Here is an 18487-nt window from a genome sequence, read left to right as displayed (position 1 = left end):
TAGAAAGTTGTTATAGAAATTCAAAATGGGCTCATTTGATTGGAAATTGAAATTGCTCTTTTTAATAGTCGAAAGTGAGTGGAGAGTAATTAACCCCCTTCTTACGCCCACCATTTCCCGAAAAATTTTCAATCAAAGTTTAGAGATAGCCATTTTGTTCAACGTAGTTGAAAGTTCTGGAAATTATGTATTTAAGGATGACACACCCCCCAGAGCCCCAAGGGCAAAGGTAGTAAGTTCTGACCTGGGGGCATATAAGGTTTTTATAGTTAGAGTTGCCGTAAAACTTCAAAAGGGGCTCACTCAATTCGAAATTGAGAGGGATAGCGCCCTTTGTAATAGTCGAAAGTGATTGGAGGGTAACTAACCCCCCTCTCACGCCCACCATTCCTCCAAACACATCCAATCCAAATTTTCAGATAGCCATTATGTTCAACATAGTAGAAAGTTCTGGAAATTAGGTCTTTGATAAATACACCTCCCCCCCCCCCTCCCCCAGCACTCATGGCAAGGGTTGTAAGTTATGCCCTGGGGGTATATAAGATTTTTATTGAAAGTTTTGTCGTAGAAACTTCAAAAGGGCTCATTTGATTGGAAATTGAAAGGGCTAGGATTATTTTTAATAGTTGAAAGTGATTTGAGAGCGACTACCATTTCCGCTAAAAAATACAAATGAATGCGCATTGTCAGTTTAATATACATATACTGATATTTAGTAATCTAAATGTTAATATTATTTGATTTATTAAAGTTATAAAAGTAAAAAACATTTATATTTTTTCAGTAAAGTGCAAATTTTGTTCTAGTAACAGGGCTAGTAATAGTGAATAATAATAGTTAATTTCAGTAAAGTGTAAATTATGTTCTGGCCTTGGGAAGGCATAGGGGTTTTGCGCCCAACTTATGTTAATTTCTACTCGGTCTTAGTTTGACTCGGTTATTTAGCATAAATTCTGTTCGTTTTGGGTTTCATTTATTTATCAATGCTGATTTGTGGTAGTTTCACGTTTTATGGACTACTTGATTTTGTTTTTGCTCATTTTTTGTTTAATGGAGTCCTTTACTTTTCTTTGAAAAACTTATTTAGTGGAAAAAGTTTTTTTAATTAATTTCTTAAAACCGAGATGACGCTGCCTGTTTTCATCTACCAGAAAAGACAGGATTTTCATTTGAATTTCTGCAATTTTTTTTACCAAAACGCCCTAACTAGTTCTGCAGCATATATTAGACTTAACTTTCATTGTAGCGAAGCAGGAAAAGACGATATAGGAGGAAAATGGTGATATCATTCTATTCAACTTTTTGCTATAAAAACTAGAAAATGAAAGACAACTTTCTCTTCGCTAGAGAGAGAGAATTTTTTTTTCAGCGCCTGTGTATTTACTTTAAATGTTTGTTCTAATAATTTCAGCAAATTATAGCAAATTCAAAAAAAAGGTTTTGAGAATAAATAATGTTGAAATTTACTCGGCAGTATATCAGAAAGTTTTGGAGAAAAGGTCCTTATCGCATGAGGCTGACTTAACGTTTTGTCAAATTCAAGATAATCGTGTTTAAATGCACAAATTTTCAAACTAATCGACAATGACATTATTTGACGCGTCTCAGAAGGCTTTATTTAAATTCCAGTGATCCGACATTTAAAAAACATCAGATAAAGACAAAAATGAAATTGAAGGATTTTTCTAATTAAATTTGATACTTTTACCTTGTGGTTTACTGTATCTTTTTCTTAGTATTGTATCTCTTTTTTTTTGTATTTATTTTTGCAGTTTTGTATCATCTCTCTGTAAAATAAAATTAACCGAGTGATCGGTTGAAAACGAGAAAATAACAGAGATGCTTCCGTAGGGATGTATTGCATATTCTTAAAAAATACTTATTGACAAACTTATAAATAATAAAAATTGAACAATTCCTCTCTCTTTTTCAAGTTTTTGCTTGTAAAAATGATTGGTGGCCCTTATTTTAGTACATCCTATAGAATCTCATGCTTTGAGAGTTATATATCCAGCAGGTTTTACTTAGTCGTCATCGAACTTTTGAAATATTTACTCCAAGTGGGTTAGAAGTTTAAATGGCCAGCGCTACTCAATCTTACTAAGCTACGGAGCATGTGCATATGGTTATTGTCTGATCAATAATATCATGTCGTCAATTTTAAAGCAATGGCATAAGCTCAATAGTGTAATATTTTTGTGATTATCTGCAGTTACTTTAGTATAAACCCTTATATGCATTTTTAATCTTTCCGGCCATAATCCTGTCGTCAATTTTAAACCAATGGCATAAGCTCAATAGTTTAATATTTTTGTGATTATCTGCAGTTACTTTAGTATAAACCCATATATGCATTTTTAATCTTTTGAAAAAGAAAGAAACTTCAAAGAGAAAGGCAGATAATACGAAACTCAACGTTTATAAAGGTCACATTAACGCATGTCAGCAGATTGATAATAATAATAAACGTCAAATTAATAGTTATAGCAATTTAAAATGATGAAATAATTGGAATGATAAATAAATAGAATAAATAGTAATCCTAGAGAAAACACTGTGCAAATCTCATTTCTTTTAGTGTAGTTGTATGTGCAAAATTTGATGAATCTTTCAACCTTTTGATGAATTACTGAAATCCTAAAGTCCTTTTCCTGTCTCTTCTGTCAAGCTTGAAGAAAGATGGGGGCCTTTCCCGGCACCCAAGTTTGAATAATAAATTTTGACTTACTAATAATTATAGTAATGTCTTACTAATAATTATAGTAATAATTATAGTAATGTCTTACTAATAATTATATTAATAATTATAGTAATGTAAATTATAGTAATGTCTTACTTCTACATTCACTGCAGTTTATATTTCATTAGAGCCTAGCCTGGGAAATCTCAAACAGATAGTTACTGCAGTTTATATTTTATTACAGCCTCGCCTGGGAAATCTCAAACAGATAGTTGCTGCCCGATTTAGCAAAATTATTCTAGGGATGGGGATGGGGCGATTGTGCCGATTGTAGGCTCATTTTCAAGGTGTTCCTCAAAGATGATTCATCATTTCCTACTCCCAAATTTGAAATTAAATTCGGCTATTCGCTCCGACTTGTGAATGTATCGTCGTTTTTCGTCTGCACTCCGTTGTACTTGAGATTAGGCACATGCTGTTCAGCCCAACCCGACGCCAATGCTGAACCGCATTTTGCCACTCTGGTGCTCTATTTGGAGGTAGATAAATGCCAACCATAATCTGTCCCTTTTGCGCCAATGCGTCCGGAATTCCCCAAGGGCTCACCTCCTTGCTGTTTTTCCGTGGGAAGACGGCTTAAATTCGAGACACTATTTGGTCAGATACTTGATTAGATGCCCCATAATATTCCTAAACCATGTGAGCATTCTTATCTTGGCAATAGCGGATAATAAGTGCATTTTAATGCACGCTTGCATTAGATATTCATGGCTTGCTCTTTTGCGAAATTTGAGGTGGCAAATGGCTCCTAGGCACGCCCGGTCAAATAGGTTTGGTGAGGGGATTTATTCTGACATTAGTTCCCAGACCGAGGTCTTGTATCTATACAGCAAAATTGACTAAATGCACGTCACACCGAATCGGAGATTCCATGTGACGTGCATTTAGTCAATCGGAGATAGGCTTTCAGACGGATTTCTCTTCTGTACCATAATCGATTTCTTAGTTTGACTGAAAATTTCTTGAAACAACATATCCTGTAATATTTGGCATAGATAATTTCCCCCCTATTTAGTAAAAATATCCTCGAATTACGATGACTGTGTATTAAGAGGCACGTCCAATATGTTGGACTCACTCCACCAAGATGCACATAGTGACAGGCCTTGAACTGCTTTGTTCTTAAACAGTGGTATTGGACTCTTTTCTAAGCCATCACTTCTCTATTTGACATCATCGTATATATATATATATATATATATATATATATATATATATATATATATATATATATATGTGTGTGTGTATATATATATATATATATATATATATATATATATATATATATATATATATATATATATATATATATATATATATATATATATACATATATATATATACCCATTTACAAGCCTGGTGGCTCAAAAAAAAAAACATGTGGATGGTTAGAATACTGTTGCTACATTTTAAAACACTTTTTTAGGAGTTTTTCGGCCATTATTAGGAGAAATTTCCAACATAATTAACTACCCTCGTGACTGCCATCTCGAATGTCTTAAGTTCCGACTGTATCTGGATCCATTTACTATCTCATAACCTATTGAACATATAATGTACGTTTTCTTTTTCAAGGAATATTAGATTCTCTTTTGGCTAACTGGTTTAATAATTTCGAGCGCTAAGACATTTGGGACTGATTCACTTTTCTGTGTTAAATGAAATTCTTTCTCTTCATTTAAGCTAGAAAAGAGGTAGAAAATTGGATGAATAAGTAATGAGCAACTTTGTTCTTTCCCGGGTGTCGCTTTCTAATAAATACGGAATTTAAGACTAGTGTCTTACAGTGAGGACTTTCTGTTTTGTATGGAAAGTTTAAAATCAATAGAGGAAAATATGTGTATTGGATTAAGAGGATTTAGTAGCTTTAATTTGTTACATATTTTGAAATGTCCTTTTAATGCCTTGATTTTAATTGGAGTTGTATTTCAGTTCTGATTTAACACCAACTTTGTGAGTCGTTTTTAGCACTATATTTCGATGGATTTTAAATCAACACTTAAATCTGATCTTTATACAATGACTGTGTGGGCTATGTGTAATGAATTTAGTTATTTTATTTACGAAGTTATCGTATTTACATATCGTTGTTTTTTTTAAATACACAAACCTTAGTTCAAAAGTGTTCCGCCTAGCCTACTTGGGACGAAGATCGACAGAGCGATGTGACCTTTCATATTTATTTTTTCAGTCATACTTCCAAATTAATATAGAATCTAATAAATTGCTTATTAGCTAACAAATTATTAACTGTTAGTAACAATATATATATATATATATATATATATATATATATATATATATATATATATATATATATATATATATATATATATATATATATATATATATATATATATATATATATATATTTACCCGTGCCGAAGCCATTTGCCTCTCAATTACTTGGACTATCTGTCTTGGCTTTTCTCTTTCTACAGTTAGCCATGTCTTGATGCAACCTATTGCAAAATACTTGATAACTTCAATTCAAAATCAGGCTGAAGGCCTCGACCGAGTCCATCGATTTTGAATTGAAGTTATCAAGTATTTTGTAGTAGGTTGCATCAAGACATGGCTAATTGTAGAAAGATAAAAAGTCAAGACAGATAGTCCAAATAAAAAATTTTTGTTTCTCGAAAACGGCACTACATTTTCCATTTTTTCCGAAAATTTTCTGATGTTTAAAAAACGATCTAATTAGATCCATAACTTTGGGAGAATTCGTTTCCCCCTCCCAATCCCCTTAATGTTTTTCTTAAATCTTCTGGTGAATCGTCTGCAGCAGACGTATGCTTACACCCCTGGAAGTTGAAAGTCTTAAGCATAAGGAGGAGGATCAGTAGGACGATATATGTATGTTTAATCGTGTGTTTAATCCTGATCGTACGTTAAGTCTTAAACATAAGTCTTAAGCATAGTCTTAAGCATAAGGAGGAGGATCAATAGGACAATGTATGTATGTTTGATCCTGATCGTATGTTGGATACAATCGCATGATCGTATGTTGGAATGTCTTAAGCATAAGAAGGAGGATCAGTAGGACAATGTATGTATGTTTAATCGTATGTTTGATCCTGATCGTATGTTGGATATAATCGTATGATCGTATGTTGGATACACAAGATGTCAGTTACAATTCTGTGCTAAAGTTGATTTCCGCCTTGTTCACTTCGTTGAAAAACTGAATGTGTTAGAATATAAATAGACGGTATTTTAATACTGGAAACAAAGAAATTTTCTCATTTTTGATATAATGACGACACTAAAGCCTACATATATTTTTTCTTTTAAGAAATTTACATTTCTTCCAATCTACAAAAGCTATTCAAGCCTGAAAAGCCCTCTATGGATGTAAAACCAATATTATAATCTTTCTGCTAGACTATGTTGCTGAATATTGGACTAGAAAATAGTGGTTGAAAGTTGGATATACCGTGGGTACTTGTCAATTATGCTGAGCACACTCAAGAATTTTGATCTGTAGATCTGTAAAAAAACGGTTTCATTTTTCATTGGTGTGTTCACTTCTTGGGGGACAGAATGCATTGGAATTATATAATTTAGGCTATATATTTGCGCATCAGGGGTGGGGGGTGGGGTTTTAAATATTTTGAGTTTGAAGTTAGAAAACAATTCTTACTTCATAATATGCGGAATAATTGTAGATAGCACAGTATGCTTCCAGACCCGTTATACTTACCATCTTTCCCCCCTAATTTGCAAATATCCCAAATTATATAAGTCCTATGCATTCTGTCACTGGTCACTTGTCTTTGTGGCTATGAAACCATTTTTTTCCGATCGTACATTCAGATCAATTTCTTGGGTGTGTTTTGAATAATTAACAAGAACCATACCGTACATCAAATTGCCTCTGAGACAACTAGAATAGCTTAACTATTCATAAGCTAGAAGTGTTCAGAAAAACTAGTATTTTGTGAATATACTAGTATAAACTTTTTTTACTATTATTCTTACTTTTTAGTATTTTTAAAAATAACTAGTTTTTTTTTTTTTTTTTTTTTTTTTTTTTTTTTTTTTTTTTTAGAACCGCTTTGCGGTTTCTTTTTCAGATAACTTATTGGTATTTTAATTTGAAGACGCAATATTTTGAAACTTCAAAGAAGCTGTTGATCAATTTAAATATTTTAGGTATAAATCTTTTATTCGTAAATTCCAATCTTAAATATTTTTCGATTATGTTTTTAATGTCTTCTATTGTCTTTGTGTTGTTTTTTTTTTGTCGTTATTTTTAAGATAACTTATTGGTATTTAATTTGAAGATATTTTGAAACTTCGAAGAAGCTATTAATCTATTTAGATATTTCAATTATAAATCTTTTATTCCTAGCTTCTATTCATAAATCCTTTTCGACTATTTTTTTAATGTTTGGCAGAGCCGCCACTAGCCAAATTGTTAGGGGGTGCCATGGATTTCACCGACTAGCTGGCCATATATACCGACTTATTTGCGTGATATTGCTATTAATTTTTTTTTTTTTTTTTTTTTTTTTTTACCACTGAGACTGATAGTCCTCCATTGATTTTACGTCATATATTTCCATCAGTCAATTTACGTAATAAAGGAAAAATTGAGCCCCGAAAAAAGAGGTGCGTCGTGCCACTATTTTACTGACTCAATTTTTTCTTCCGACTGGCTAAAAAATTGGGGGTGGGGGTGTCCCTCTATACGTGCCACTCCTGATGTCTGGTCGCTGGTGAAACTTTGGGACCAGTAAATTATTTTTGTTTTCAATTATTTGCTAAAATGATATTTACCATAACTTGAAATCCCGGCCCCTGGGATGTAAATATGACTATCATTTTATTTTCATTGCAGTAAAAATTTCAATTAAGTAGAAATATTTAATTTATTTAGCTTTGTTATAAATATTCGGGGAGGGGGGCTTTTTCAAAATAGGAAAGTGAAAAAAAAACGAAAACAACACATTTGTCCTGACTCAAAGATTTTATTTAGTTTATAAAATTGAATAAATAAAACCGAACCTTTTCTGTTATACCTTAAACACTATTTAAATTGTAGGTACTTACGTATTATACCGACCGCACTCAAGAAGGGATGTTAGGTTAATCATATTGAAATAAAAGTCTAAAGCCTACAATTCCAATAGATATGTTTCGTTACATTACACATAATTCTTTTGGAAAAAAATCAAACGTACTTTATTGAAACATAATATGTCAACTTGTTTTAAATCAATCAGACCAGTTAGTAGCTTTCTAAATTCTGGAAAGGATGTAACACGTAAAAGTTTGGCAAGTTGAGTGGTGTACTGCATTCCTTGCTCTTGCGTTAAGTTTTACGTCGTTCGAACGCACCAACAATTTGTGGAGCGTTTTGTTGAGCACCGCTTTCACTCAATGAGCTCTTGAAGCATTAGAAACAAAAAAAAAACATTTTTACAAGTTTATCAATTAATAGGCATACTGGTAGCATAAATATTGATCCTAATTATCATATTATTTTAAAAAATGAACCCATATTCAAAAATAAAGTATTAAAAAATGTCCAAGGGATTAGTTCATGTAACAAACCTAAACGACTTGCAGCGTCGAATGCTTGGCATAAAATTGTGTCGCAATAATATATTTCTAGTTCATTTATTATTTCATATATTTCAATCAAGTTACTTTTGTGGTTTGATAGAGGTAGCTGCCAATTTTAAATATAAGTAACTCTAAGTTATATATTTTATTTTAATCTATTTTAGTTTTATATATGTTTTTTTTAGTTAGCTATATTTTTTGGTTTCTAGTTTCCATTCTTTTTTTTACCCTAAAGACACCTTCTTATATACGGGCGAAATATTTGTTGGATTTTTATTGTTTCTCTTTGTTTTCATTTACTGACCATTCAACCGTTTGTCGTCTTTATATTCATTTCTTTGTTTTTGTCATTATGAAATATACCAAAATATAATGAAAATATAATACTTTTGTTACACAACTATGGAAACTACAAAAGAGAATTATGGAAAGCAGGCCACCCAGAACGCATTATATTAAAAACCTAACCTAACCACCTCTATATATTAAATATTTAATTAAAACATACCTGCATAGTAGTTTATTTCCCTCTGGCTAAGCTATCTCCGAGTGCCCACAGAGAAACTGGTTTTACAACAGGTCAAGAACAACAGTTTAGTCGATATAATATGCAAGTACCAAAATGCATCTTTTTGTCGTTTACGATTTGAAAGTTGAAACAGAAGAGTGACGTATGGCAAAATGCATGGTAAAAATATAATTGGGCTATATTGGGGATGAGGGTAAAGTAAAGTGAAGCGCTTTATGGATAATATAAGTATTTTAGGATTACTTATATCATTCCTAAAAGTGCTTCATTTTATTCCCCCCTCCATCCTCCTCCCTTCCTGAACTCTCCTTCCCTTTTTCCTAATTTGCAAATAATGCCCAAATTTTATGTTTCCCATGTATTTTATATTTTTTGATTCGTCACTCTCTTGTTTCAACTTTATACCCGTAAATAATAATACAAACAGATTCCAACGAGCAATGATCAAATACTGACCCGTAACGGAAAAAAATCTATAAATCAGACAGAGTATAATAGCCCGTTACTATTACAGCAACTGGTGAGATGATCTAAAGGCCGAGAATGGTCCAAAAATGTTCTCAGAAAGGTTCGAAAATGTTCCCCCTAAAGTTACTTTTTTAAAGGTCCTCCCCCTATGAACGTTCCTCTGACCGTTACTCTCTCCCCCATCCCCCTACACACATTCAGATTGAACTCAAATGTGCTTACGATGACAGAAGATAGTCTATCGAACCCTGTTTTTATGTAAGATATTGTGCAAAGAATAATTTTCATTTTTGTTTCTCTTTGTCAACATTATTATTTTTATTTTCTCTTTATTATTTGATTCTCTCTTTACTAAAGGAATGAGTGAAGAACAAGCACTTTCTATAGCAGAGCGCTTGGGAATGATAGGAGAGAAGAAACAACAAGCTGCCGACATTTTTCAGAAGGTTTACAAATTATTTACTGAGAAAGATGCGTTGATGGTTGAAGTTAATCCTTTAGCTGAAGATTCTACTGGAACCTGTAAGTTACTGTATTTAAAGCTTATATATATATATATATATATATATATATATATATATATATATATATATATATATATATATATAATATATATATATATATATATATATATATATATATATATATATATATATATATTTGTGCCTGCTTATTACAAAAATAGTAAAAAAGCAGAGTTCAAATTTAAAAAAAAAAAAAAAAAGCATAGGTAACGCTAAAACTTAATTCTAATAATCACATAAATAGTTGAGTCAGTGATTAACCATCTAGCTTGTTGAAGGACTCCACGGAGGCTCTAAACTCTAGTTCAATCACTTTAGTTGATGGTTTTAATATTCCGTATATCGACGAGACCTCCGTGTTAGAGAACCTGAGTGGAAGTCCCAGCAAAAATTTTATGTATTGGTAATAAGTGCTCCGTATTTTTCGACCCTCGGTGAGAGACAACGGCATTGAAAAGGTTTGAAATAATAAAACGATATAATGACCTTTTGCATTTGACTGTTTTTCTGTAAGCCATTCGAATAGATCTACAGATTGAATCGGTCAAGAAGCCTCTAGTGGATCTAAGTGTCTGGCCGTAAGTGATACCAAAGTATTTCAGAGACTGGGGCTGCTGGATTCTAATACTATCGATGACGAGATTAACTTTTTCTGTATTAGCGCTGTTAAAAACGATAAATTCCATTTTTTCAATGTTGACCCGTAGTCTCCTGTGTAGACCCTGTGACCCGTAGTCTCCTAGGGTCCGTAGACCCCTATTCTTCTGTGTGGGGTCACTAGGTTGTGAAGATTCTCTTGTAAACCCCATAGGTTTACAAGAGAGAGGGACCTAAACCCTTAGGTTTAGGTTCCTTATTTATGGAACACTCATTATTAAGAATAACCTAGTCATAATTAATTAATGTTAGAACATTGGTAAATAATAGTGTTTTGAGTTTGGCGTTCCAAAAACGTGTTTAATGTCTCTGTTGCCAAATATGAGCTCTATTTGGTATTAAGTTTGGACATGCTGAAACACAAAGCAAAAGCACTTTCATGGAGCAATAGGTCTTTTGTAATATCTGCTTTTTTAAATCTATTTTATTAATATACTTGGTTTTGTTATCGCTTTGGTAATATTTTTTAAATACGTATAATTTTTAGTTGTTCTATGTGGCGGTGTGTTAAATGGGATTTATTTGTGTTGTAAAAAGCATTCAACTCGCAAATTTTTATCGCTGGCGATGCTGTTTTTCCACCTGTTCAGTGTTCTGGATATTTCACATGTATGGTTTTGTTACAATTTATTACAGATAGTTCTACCTTATCTTTAAGTTCATTCATATTTCAGCTCGGTCTATTTTAAACTGATGTAGCCTATATGAAATATAGGCTACAAAAAAAATTGCTACAAAAAAAAATTGGGTGGCTCTGTAATTATTCATGCAATTTTTTCTTTTCTTTATTTTTTTTTTGCTTATATTAGGCCTATTATATTTGCTTTTATTCTTAATTTTAACAAGCTTTCAACATTGTTGTATGCTATTAACCTTTGCTTTTACTTACTTATCTTTATCTTATATCGTCTCAGTATTTCTTTCTCAGTTACCTATTGCAATATTGAAGAAAGTTTTTTCCGGAAATCCACTGTTAATCTTAACCCATCTTGAATCCTCCTTAAACAAACCTGTTTCATGCACCAAGAACGTCAATACAAAATTTTTAACCCCTTGGAACTTTCTTAGGTCAAATAGCGCCTGAAAACCGGAATTTTTGAATAATTTCCTTTTGGTTGTTTCGAAATTATGAAGTTTTCAGGGCAGCAGCATCTTTTCGTCAGTATTTGTGCGCACAATAAGTAAGCACAATTAATTGGTTAAATTTGACTATGCTTTTCATTCGTAAAAACTGACACATTAGCTGTCTGTTGATCTTCTTAAGCCTATAAATGTTTTTGGCTGATTTCTTGTTGTTGTTTTTTTTTTCACCCATATTTTTTTTAATTAGTGCCTGCCTGCTACTACCAAAAATGGTAAACTGTAATGGAGGTCTTTTTGTAAAAAAAAAAAATAATTTTTGGTTTATCCTAACTTTCTAAGATATAGGTTTTTATCTAAGTTTCCACTTAACCATTCCGTTCAATCAGATTCCATTTCCTATGTCCATGGTACTTAACAGTAGTAATGCCCCTATCTGTCCGACAAGGCCTATAGGAGGTACACTTGCCATCAAATTAGTCTTAATAACCCGTCACCTTTGAATCATGTCCAACGGTTATCGGTAGAAGTTTTTTTTATCAGCAGATGTTCTTTAATTGGTTAAATATTCTTTGTTATAGCTCAATAAGTACTACGGATAGTACTAGCTCAATAAGCCCTGCCGGAGGTATTTCTGGCAGTTGTTACTAGGCAGGTACAAATCGGGATAAATCCTTTTATTAGACAGTGAAACAAATACGAAAAGTTCTGGATCGAAAAAGAATTACCTACGTCGGACGACAATTGTACATGTCGAATATATAATAATAACAATAATTTATTCATTACCCACTATGAAAAAAAAGAAGTGGAGTACATCAAGAACAAAAACAAAAAAGCAAACTCGCATACTTAACAATTATTTACATAGAATGACGTAAATTATGGTGCCCAGTAAGATCTGCGGATAACGACAGCTTTCCCGCAAGCACAGTCACTTTTTCCCGTAAATCAGGGAGGCCGAATCGCGATATTAGATGTGAAAGGGAATGGATTATATGGAAAGGGAATGGAATGGGAATGGAGGATTATATGGGAATGATAGACCAAACAAGTAGGTAACTGTAAATTCAGAAATATTTCTTTTGAAATTGGAGGAAGGAGAAGATTGTGCCACCTTCACTAAAAATTAAACTTACATTAAGGTAATATTAAGGAGAAAACTTTATAACTCGAGACTTAGAATGAACCCTATTGTTGAATCCTCTCAGCCAATAAATTAGGAACTGTTTGTGACCTGGAAGTAATTGTTTATTTAGTATAAATATTTTTTTTTATTGTAACACTAGTTTATCTGCTGATGACGGTCACTGTATATGTGATCGAAATATCCAGAACTTTTTGTGATACTTGTTAATAATACAGAACATACCCAATAAATGAATTTGGGTTAATCCTAATGAAATATGGCCATCATATAACCTTTACTTTATATAATAATACAATTTGAGCTATATATTTGCATATTAATGGGGGGGATTAAAATAACCTGAACTAACTTAACCTAACCCCATCCCCATAATATGCAAATATATAGCCCAAATTATAAAAGTTCAGTGCATTCTGTCTAAGTCCAAAGCATTTTATCACCCGACACTTGTCTTTGTAGCTATGAAACCAGTTTTCTGAGATGTAACCTAAGCGTAATTCTTGAATGTGTTCCGTATAATTAACAAGTACCCTTTTTGTATATGTTTCACTGTCTAATAAAACGACTTATCCCTATTTCAGCTTTTATGTGTTTGTTACTAGGCATATAGAAATTTAATTCCATTTTTTTACTCTTACAGGTCCTATACCCTTAAGATGTAGGTTTTTGTGTAAGTTTCCACGTAACCATTTCGTTCAGTCAGATTCTATTTCCTCTGACCTTGGTACATAACAAAAGCTGTCCTCTCCCATTCCTCTGACTCTTTTATTTCAGCAGAAATCTCAAGTTCTTCTGATATATTCTTTCCTCGTGTCACAAATTTAGCTATTGTTCCATTAAAATTGTCTTTATATCCTTTGGTAGTGGTGCAACATTTTCAACAGTTTCAGCTGTCTCCGCTATTCAATGTCCAGGACACTTCCTATCTATTCAGAACCTTAGTTACCTGATATGAATGTGAATGCCACTCATTGTTTAAAAACATTTCCTGAAATGCCACCTTAACTGATTCTTCATCAGATGGTGAGGTTATTCTTCCCCAGAATCTAACCATAGTCTTTTATTCTTAGAGGAAGCTTTATTTCATAAATTAATGTTAAAAACTTAATGGAAATTTTGCGGGGGTGGTGGCGTGTGTCCTTTTCTCTTTTTAAAAAAAAAAAAACAATATGTACTAGAGCTTTTAAAATCAAAGCCGTCCTCTTACCTCCCCGCAACTCAAGGAGAATATTTCATTGCAAGATATCTTGCCCAGTAGTATCGCTCCTCTTACACTTCAAGTACTCCTTCAATTTTAGTAAATCTAACCTCTTGTCTCCCTCAATCTATTGATTTTATATATATTCTTATATATATATATATATATATATATATATATATATATATATATATATATATATATATATATATATATATATATATATATATATATATATATATATATATATATATATATATATGATTTTATATATATACATATATATATATATATATATATATATATATATATATATATATATATATATATATATATATATATATATTACTTGATTTATAAATATTTATATGTGATTTTATATTTGCAATTCGTAGAACTTTTAGATCGAAAAAGAGCCTGGGACTAAACGTAGCATCGTATAAAGATAAAAAAAAATATTAAAAAGCTATTAATAAATCGTTAATTAGCTAATGTCCATGTTAATAATTAAATGAAAATATTGGTATTAATAGCATTTGTATCTGCCGCTTTTAGTTGTCTCCTTCAGCATTATTTTTCGTCTGATGTCTATTTCATTTTTCTAACCATTCCTCTTACAAGGGCGCCAATTAGGAGGAGAAATTGCCCCCACCATATTTTGAAAAATACTTTTTTGCATCTTGATTTTAAAATAATAAAAAATTCTTAGCCCCCACCACAGTTTATAGAATTAGCAGTATGATCATTCCCTATCTCACCCATTATAAAAACCCGGACCGAGGTGCAAGCGCTCCGAAGAACGTAAAAACATAAGCGGCATTAGATTTATACACGGGTAGACAAGTCAGATTTCTCTTGAACGCGAAACTTGGCTTCAACGTTGGAACACTAATTTTGAAGAAACTAATTTTAAATTAATTTATTCTAATACATACATCGGTAATTAGTAGTGCAGCAATGTTATTATTAGATGTTTTTAGGAATTAAAAATAGGTTTCGAAGTCTCAAGTTGGTTTCAAAGGCATTTTGAGAAAGTTTCTGCCAAAATACGTGTTCCATTGTAATTGGACCGCTGATGGCAGATCAAATGAGAGGAGCATATATATATATATATATATATATATATATATATATATATATATATATATATATATATATATATATATATCAGTGCTGTAACAAGTACTCCAAATTTTTACTTAAGTAACAAGTACCAAGTACTATCAATTTTTTTACTTAAGTATCAAGTATCAAGTAATCCACCAAAATTGTACTTAAGTAGTTCAAGTAATAAGTAGTCTGAAATAGTACTTAAGTAGTACTTCAAGTACTACTTCAAGTAATCAAATTATATGATGTTAAAATTACTATTGAGCTAAAAAAAAAAAGGGAATTCTTCCATGGGAGGTTCTTTCCAGCACAACAATCACACACTTACGCCACTGACACTCAGGTTAACTTAATGGTTTCATTTCTTATATTAAAGAACGAGTAAAAAAACAGAATCAAATTGAAAAGGTGTTTTTTTTCCAACTCTACTTTTCCAGCATTATCAAAAACATTAAGGTAAAAAAAAAAAAAGCTGGAAAGAAACGGAAAAAAAAATCCCGTTCTCAACGGATCTTCCAGCGATTCACTCAGTCAGAAAATCGTCTTACCACATACGGTATATATAGTCAGTCGCTCAGTGCCATTCTTCAAAGACAGGTTCGCACAAGGAGCTGATTCTGACATCTGCTTTTCAAAAGGTGACATTAAAATAGGTTGAAAAGGAAACCATCAAAACAGTAAAACGAACTCTCAAACTACGTCCATATTTTGCTGAAAAACCTTGAATTTCTCATTGGCTTTCAACAAAACGAGGCTCTCAAACCTTCCGTCCGCCAAGGAATTACGCCTTGGACTCATTATAATGCCACCTTTCGAAAAGAGACGCTCAACTGGGGCCGATGTAGGAAGCATACAATTATACTTCCGAAACACTGAATTGACTGCCGGGTACTCTTGTAAGATCGAGAGAGTCTTTCGGGAATCACTGAGATATCTCAGAATCTCGATCTTGACCGTATTTGCCACAGTTGGTTGCTGAGTGCTTGTTCCTGATTCGTCGTCCGAAAAGTCAAAAAAAGCCTCAGGAGATCTCTCAAGAACTATGCCACTGCTTTTTTCACTAGTTGCACCCATTTTCTGCTTCATTGTTATGGCCTCATCTGTCATCAAACCCAGCACCAGTTCCTTGTGTTCTTCTTTCCCAAACTTGTCCTTGAAAAACGGCAATGACCACGTAGCAAGATGGTAGTCCGAATGAACCTTTGGAGATCCACTGAGAAACGGAAATCTTTTTCCAAGTCCTTCGAGCAGCGTCTGGGTTAAGACCCTTGTGAGTTTGACACTTTGGTGCAACTTCACCAACTTCCTTTCCAAGCACTTGATAGTTGGGAGAACAGTCCCGAAATAGGCTTTCTCCTCACCCTGAAGCATATCTAGGGCGATTGCTATGGGCTCAAGGACTGAGACGTACTCAGCAAGAAATTCAAGCTCACTTGTTTTGAATCTTGGTTTTTTCAAGACATCACACACTGCTGAGAGCTTTCCAGCCATGTGACACTCAAGAATTCTTTTCAGTGCATCGTATTCAGAATTCCATCTTGTTGCGTTGGGTCTTATCAGCTTTTTTCGAAGACCTCTTTCAATAGGTCATTGTTTTTTGAGCTGTGGCTTAGGGAATTCCATAAGCCCTGACACTTGCTCTTGACACTCTGCAGATTTCTTTTGTAACTCACGTCCGTATTTGAAGCATACTTGGCATCTGTGGTGGCCAAAAGGTTCAGGGTATGACTAGAGCAGCGAAAGTGTGGAGGTAAGTACATACCTATATTACCTAATGAGTCCGATCTGCCATCATTCCCTTCGGGCTCAGAAATATCGCTATCGTCATCATTTGTGTTAACAATACGGTCGGGAAGATCAGAATAACTATCAGAGGTCCCTCTAACCCCTGCTTCTAGTTCATCTTGGTCTTGTGCACCACTTCTGGGATTGACACTAGAACCCAATTCTGGTTCCCCGACATCAGTCACATTCACCCTGTCAAAGATCTTACCAACGTCAACAACATCTAAGTCTTCGGATTCGGAATCCATGCTTTCTTCATCAGGTGTGTCACTCTCACTGGTTGCAAACTCAGAGCTGGATTCTTGCTCCTTTGATTTTCCTAACTCCTTAAAAGCTTTGACGAAGTTTGAAGCATTGTCTGTTACAATTGCCCGAATTTTGCTCAGATTCTTGTCAAGACCATATTCACGAAATATTGCAAACAGCAAGTCTGAAATTCTGTCGAAGGTATGCGCTCCAGCAAACCTTCTAACTGCAAGCACCATAGGCACAAATTTGTTTTGACTATCTAACACATGAGCTGTTACTCCCATAAAGCTCTTATTATTAGAAGACCAGATATCTCACGTCATAGTGACATAGTCTACTTTTTCAAAGAGCTGAATCATTTCTTTCTTTACAACTAACAGAGACTCATCAATTTTACCGGCCAGAGTTTTCCTTGGCATTATTGGTCCGATACTTGGGTTTATCCCCAGAATCATTTGCTTAAATGCATGACTTTCCACTGTAGAGAGTGGGCGCATGTCAGACACTATGTAATTCATAATCAACTCATCAGCCCTTTTTTTCGTACATTTCTTTTTTTCAAAGAAAGAAAAAGGTGTATCCTCTTGCTTAGGCTCGGGGATGCTTTCATCGGTTGCGTCATCAGCAGAATCAATGGTCTGCTCATCTCCATCTCGCCTCCTTTTTTTCCTAGTGTTCACTTTGGAGAATTCAACATAGGTTGAAGGATGAGCCGTCTGAAAGCAGACATAATGTTTAGTTTTGCTATATGAATCAAATCCAAAGGCTCATTGCTTTTCCACAGGATCCACTGAACATTGAAACTGCAGTATAACAAGTATAACAAATATGAATGAACCATCACTTTCTGAAGGTTTGATGGTTTGGTTTTGTCAGTCAGGAACTCAACTACTTTGAGACCATCACCTGATAGAGGGAAGTTCACCTAATGTGAGGATATGTCCCTTGTCACCTGCTTGTCAGTGAATGCCCAAAATGAAATGATTCCCAGGTCCCAGGTACAGCCATATACCTCTCAGGAGGAGATCTTCACATTCTCCTCCTGAGTGGAAGGTTCCTTTACTTGGGAATAATCTCATTTCAGACATTTACTAACTAGAGACATATCCTCTCATTAGGTGAACTTGCTTGTATCCGGCAATAGTCTCAAAATACGAGTTCCTGACTGGGTTTGGTGGATCCTTCACAATAACAACAAACCTTCACATTACTGCAGATTCAACGATTACAATGATCACCATAGAAAACCTTTTTGCAGCTTAAACTTGGACCATCCTCTGCAAAAAAGCAATGAACCCTCATGTTTCTGCAGCATCGTTGAAACATCAACATCAACCGAAAATTTGTCCAGAAATAAACTGAGTTGTTAGCAATATAGAAACATAGTAATATAACAACTAGCCTATCATCAAACTTGTAAATAGCT

General features: G+C 33.5%; 1 protein-coding gene across 1 annotated transcript in view; it reads left to right on the top strand.

The window, feature by feature from the left end:
• Window positions 1-18487, top strand: part of ScsbetaA (Succinyl-coenzyme A synthetase beta subunit, ADP-forming) — a 101870-nt gene that overhangs the window by 16569 nt on the left and 66814 nt on the right. Inside the window, exon 3 of the mRNA XM_089104120.1 lies at window positions 9666-9830. Coding sequence (XP_088960246.1) covers window positions 9666-9830 — 165 coding nt within the window. The remainder of the gene's footprint in view (window positions 1-9665; window positions 9831-18487) is intronic.

This window comes from Artemia sp. Qi Xiang Cuo, chromosome 18, assembly GCF_049724085.1.
Source record: "Artemia sp. Qi Xiang Cuo chromosome 18, ASM4972408v1, whole genome shotgun sequence".
NCBI lineage: Eukaryota > Metazoa > Arthropoda > Branchiopoda > Anostraca > Artemiidae > Artemia > Artemia sp. Qi Xiang Cuo.
This window is presented reverse-complemented; position numbering and strand designations above follow the sequence as displayed.